This window comes from Triticum aestivum, chromosome 2B, assembly GCF_018294505.1.
Source record: "Triticum aestivum cultivar Chinese Spring chromosome 2B, IWGSC CS RefSeq v2.1, whole genome shotgun sequence".
Lineage (NCBI taxonomy): Eukaryota > Viridiplantae > Streptophyta > Magnoliopsida > Poales > Poaceae > Triticum > Triticum aestivum.
Genome location: NC_057798.1, coordinates 116403024 through 116408445, shown reverse-complemented (window position 1 = coordinate 116408445; position 5422 = coordinate 116403024). Strand labels below are relative to the sequence as shown.

General features: G+C 49.2%; 1 protein-coding gene across 3 annotated transcripts; it reads right to left on the bottom strand.

The window, feature by feature from the left end:
* Positions 1-2456: 2456 nt before the first annotated feature.
* On the bottom strand, positions 2457-5041 carry LOC123043808 (protein NETWORKED 3A). 3 transcript variants are annotated; one of them, XM_044466389.1, is made up of 3 exons: positions 4772-5041; positions 4056-4159; positions 2457-3499 (listed from the first exon to the last, which is right to left on the bottom strand). In XM_044466389.1, exons 2-3 carry the CDS (start codon positions 4141-4143, stop codon positions 2736-2738), a joined length of 852 nt encoding a protein of 283 aa, XP_044322324.1. In that variant the 5' UTR covers positions 4144-4159; positions 4772-5041; the 3' UTR covers positions 2457-2735. The 3 variants fall into 3 exon arrangements, with proteins under 3 accessions (XP_044322324.1, XP_044322325.1, XP_044322326.1); XM_044466390.1 differs by lacking the exon at positions 4772-5041 and adding an exon at positions 4607-4764; XM_044466391.1 differs by lacking the exon at positions 4772-5041 and adding an exon at positions 4238-4590.
* Positions 5042-5422: the final 381 nt, after the last annotated feature.

The following is a 5422-nucleotide window of genomic DNA, read 5'->3' as shown; positions in this document are numbered from 1 at the left end:
GCGTCTTCGTCGCAGTGGCCAGGTGGGGATGTTGCGACGCCTGGCAGGCCTTCCGCCACTAGCGTGATGACAACGACGACTTCGACTGTGACGTAGACAATGATGGATGTGCCAGTGACCTTCAAGGCAATGCCTACGAGGTCATCGTCCGATACTTGGCCTAGTTCTTAGTTTATTTTAGTTTAAGGTTAGGTCGAACTTGCTTAAATTGTGTTAGTTTAGCTTAAAATCCATCCGTGCTTGTGTTCGGTTTGTTTGAAATGGGTGAGATATTTGATGGCTACGGTTGGCTTCCGCCCGGCTCGTTGTCCACGGACTTGGAGTTACCCTAAATCTGACCCCAAAAATCCGATATAGGTAGTTCCAAACAAGTTGTAGGGTAGGCTAGAGCTAAAATTTATAAGATTTTGAAACAAACTCATGATTCTGGCATGTGGATAGCTAACTTCCACGCTCCCCTGTCTATGGCTAGTTCCTTGGTGATACTCCAATACTTTGGACTTCTCTTTACAGACTCCTGCCATGTCAAGTTTGTCCTACCCCGACCTCTCTTGACATTATCAGCGCGCTTTAGCCCTCTGTTATGCTTTGGAGATTCTAGAGGCCTTGTTGTATATATCCAAACCATCTCGAACGATGTTGGACAAACTTCTCTTCAATTGATACTACTCCAACTCTCTCACGTATATCATCAATTTGGACTCGATCCATTCTTTTGTGGCCACACATCCAACTCAACATACGCATCTCCACTATAACTAATTGTTGAACATGTCGCCTTTCAGTCCATCTTCAAAATTCCGGTATGAGTATGTAATATAATATATTAATTAGGGAAAGACTAGCACTCGCCTAACTAATTATGTTGCACGCGATAGCCGTCTCCGCTACTATCTGATCAACTTTTGATCGGACGACCCACAACATCCCCTACCTATAGTCCAGCTTTGCGCATGGGCTTTGTTGCAACCCTTTCAAATGCAACACATGGTATGTTGCAGATCGACCAGGGCAAGGGACGGTAGCGGAAGTTGGATCCTGCAGGGACGATGTTGCAGGCCCTCATGGACAACCAAGATAGATCTCTGCAACGACGACGACGATCTTCGGCTCAGCCGTGATATCATCGGAGCTCTCCCCATCATGCTCTCTTTACGAATGCATTGACACCTCATTCAAGAAGCACTCATTGGACGACCTCGCTAAGGCAAGAACGAATTCTTCCTTGGCAACATCATAGGTGACATCAGCCTCGGGTTTGTGTGTCATGTCATGTTGCCAGACAGCTGCCCGCCATGGAGCGCCTCTTCGCGGATCACGTTGCCGGCGCTGGCAACTGCGAATTTTCACGGTAAGCTGCAGGTGCTTGACAACCTCAACCACCGCAACCTCGCTCGCCTGCTCGGCTATTGTGCTGCCAAACACGGTCGTCTCCTCGTCTACTAGTTCCTCGAGTGAGGCATCCTCGACACCTGGTTCCACGGTGACGCCACCACAGCTGGTGGCCTGCTACCGTAGCTTGCGCGCCCTCGCGTCATGTTGCAAAGGATGGGGTTGCAACAGAGGGAGTTTGTTGTGATGACAACATAGGTCACATTGCAATGGTAGAAAACGTTTTGATGGAGTGCAACTCGGCTCATGTTGCAAGCTGATGAGTGCAACAATAGCTATGCTACGAACGGCTGGGGCGCTGTCGAGAGGCTCACAAGGTAGAGAACGAACGACTATCATGTGTGCCGTCCAACGACTATGGAGGCGGCAAATTCGATCAAATCATTTCCCAACCAACGTGTAGCGTCGTCCATGATATAGGCCAACAATTGATCAACTATTGCATAAATTTTATTATGGTGAACACCAGTGAGCAAATTCCTGGCTCCGGCCGGGTTACCCCAATTGTAGTTGCAGAGTTTCATCTCACTTTCTATCAAACCGTCGGAAATTTGATAGCTTCTAAAGTAGTTTCAACAAGAGTAAATTTTGATGTGGACCAGTGGAACCTAAAAAAAATATAATAATATATTTTTACTATATATAACAATCATATACAAACATTCATATGACTATTATTTGCCCGCCAGATCTTCATCCAACTGTGAGGTTGGCAACCCTAATCACCGACCTCCACCATCCACGGCTGGCGGTGCTCCGAAGACTGCCTCCCCGCCTTCACCTCCACCTCCCCCCACCGTGGCATGCTAATCTATTTCTGCAGTGGCATGTTAATCCAACTGAATTACTCACATGAGCATGACTGCAATAAAGCCCCAAAAGGAAAGTGCTTCAAAATACTTCTGGGAGTTCATCATGATTCATCGGATTACCCCATCTGCAGTTGCAGAGTTTCATCTTACGTTCATCAGCCAGTCTGAATCTTGCTGATGGCACTTCTAAAGTAGTTTGAGCAACAGCAAATATTCTAGTGCAGGCAGAGCATCGCACAAGACCACTGAAACTTGACAAAAATAATAATATATTTTTACTATAGTTAAGCGATCATACAAACATTCATATGGCTATTCTACTACTTACTACAGATAAAACATGAGTATAACAGCAACATAGTTAAAAATTCTCTCTACTAGCTAACCCTGAACAAGGACGGGACCAGACACGGTCCAAAAGAAACCCATCCTATATGCACATGAGCTACAAGAAATTCTCATGGATCTGGATGCCAAGGTGGAGAGACTGCATCATGCTATTTCCTCTCTTCATCGCCAAAACTCACTCACTCACAGAGCGACCATGGGACCCGAATGCTTGCGCTGGCCCGTGAACAGCTTCGCCGAGAACAGGTCCTTGGTGAGCTTCCTGAGATCGAAGCCGCGGGGCTGCGCCGCGGCGGCGGGGTGGTGCTTGGGGTTGGGGCTCTTGAGGAGCTCCCGCAGGGTGTAGTTCTCCTGCTTCACCATGTCGATGGACGACGCCAGCTGCCTGATGACCTCCCTCTTCTCCTCGTCCTTCGCGGCGAGCTCCGCCTCGTGAGCCGCCTTGTTCTCCTCGATCACCTTCTGCAGCTCAGCATTCTGCTCGCTGAGCCTCTTGATCTCCGCGCGCATGAGCTCTGCTTCTTGGTCAGCCTGGTGCTTCTCTGCCTCTGCTTCGGCGTCAGACACCTTCTCATCATGCTCTTCTTCAGGGTCATCGACTTCAGACTCCGAGTCATAGGAGTCTGAGCACAGTGAGTTGGAGGAAGAGCTTCTTGTTGTCTTGCCATCCATGGAACCTGAAGACCAGCTCTTGGTTGCCTTGCCATCCATGGACCCCGGAGACCAGCTCTTGGTGCAGGGAGATGGATTGAACTTGGACCGGCATGTGCCGCTGCCATGCTTCAGCAGGTCATACTGCTCGGCAAGCGAGCGGTGCGTGCGGTACAGGTCGCCGAGCATGTCCACCAGGACGGGGCGCTTCTTGTAATACATTTCAGCACGTTGAGCGAACGAGTCCGCGTCTTGGTCGATCAGCTTGAGCATTTGCTTGGTCTTGTCATCCAGTTCTGCAACCAAAGGGAAGGAAGATAACAATTAGTGAAGGGGCAAATTAAATCCAGTAGGAAAGTTATCCATGCTATAAAAACAAGATCTGAAGTACAGAATCCCTATAAAAAAATCTGAAGTACAGAATTACCAGGCCATTATGGATCTATGCATCACAAGATTGCATATGTCACCGCAAATTTGATGCAAAGTGCTAGAGTAATATTGTGAACTTGTAATGATTTGCTTATCATTCTTCAGAGTTAAATATGTAATAAATTTCTGTAACGATGCCGGCAGAGGCTGGAGGAGCAAATCTTCCATTATCAAAAAGAGATGTGAATTGGCCAAGATGAAATTGACCGTTGGTGAAACTCTAGATGGAAAGTAGCATGGCCGGAAGAAAGGTGGACAGTTCTGTAAGAGAGATGGTTGGATGCAGAGGTCATATCAGTCCATGGAGTAACCACAACAAGTCAGCAACAAGATCCATATTCAATCCGTCAATGGAGTAACCACACGGTAATAACAACATCCACTGGGGAGTGCTGGGTGGGGAGGGAGCGAGAGGCAAACCTGAAAGGGTGCTGCCTAGCCATGGGGACGTCCTGGCGAGGTTGTGGCTGTCGAACCACCATGCCTGCTGAAGCTCCTTGTGCACCATCTCTTCTTCTTCTTACCTAGAAGAATCACAGAAATAAGCACAAACAGCCAAGGGGATAGACAAAACAAATAGATTCTGTGAGTAACACACTAACTGTTTTACAAGCACACGAGACAACAAGCCAACAAAAGAGAAGATTTGGAACCATGAAGAAAGTTCAGGAGCATTGAAAACGCAAGGCGTTGGCAAAGGGAATACGGTAACGGAATACCGAGAATCGAACCAACCAAACCGAAGTAGCAAGCTGAAGTAGAGCAGAGAAGAGGCAAGGCAAAATACGCATGACTCCACGAGTGCAGGAGATTCAATCTGGAACAACCGAGCTCTTCGAACACACAAATCCAGTAGACCTCGCGCTATCGTCAGATCCGAACAGATTTAAAACGACGCGGTGCAAATCCAAACTAATCCAGTCTACGGCGAACAGAACAGAGCCCGAAAAATCGGAGCTCCAACGGCTTACACGGCTCCGAACGACTCCCGTCGGGGACGGCAGCGGCTGCCTCCTCCACGCAACAAGAAACGGCAGAAAAAGAAAAGGCAATGAACAACCGCCGCGCGCCACGGGCAGATCAATCCAGTATCCGCGCCGCGCGAACACAAACGAATCTGGCAGAGATTACCGCACCTGTGTGGAGTGGAGTTGCCGGCGGCCGCTCTCGCTCTCTACGGTGCCGTGGCGCGGAGGGGGGCGGAGTTTCCCGTTGCCTCGCTCCACCGGACCGGACCGCTTCTTTGTCTAGTCGTACAAGGGCGCAGCTTTCAGGATTGGGACGAGGGGGAAGGGGACAAAGCTCTGCGCCGGCGCACGCCCGCTCGCCTCTCGATCTCCAGGAAAATATTTCAAACCCTGCCGCTCCACGAACGAGACTCTTCTTGCGGGGAGGCCCTCCGTGAACGCCCTATTTATCGGTGTGCATTACGGGGCACCCGGTTGCTGCTTTCCTTTCCGGTTTCTCTTGGCCCCGGATTGGCGTTCCGGTTGGCTGGCGTGGCGAGCGTGAATCGTGATCTTCCCGGGCTTGCCTTGGCTCGGCTGGTTTCTGGCCCGCCGTGTGTGTACACAGCTCACAATTGCAGGGGTGCACGATAAGGATTAAATTAATTTGCGTGCTCGGAATTGGAAGGATACGCGGTGGTTTTGTCCCGAATTAATGTGGAAATATTGGTAGGCAATAATTTTCTGCCTGTTATGTTAACGTGCATGCAACAGTTGGAAATATGCCAAAGAAATATGGGAAGCGGTTTAATTCGACCAATTGATTTCTCGCTCCAGTCA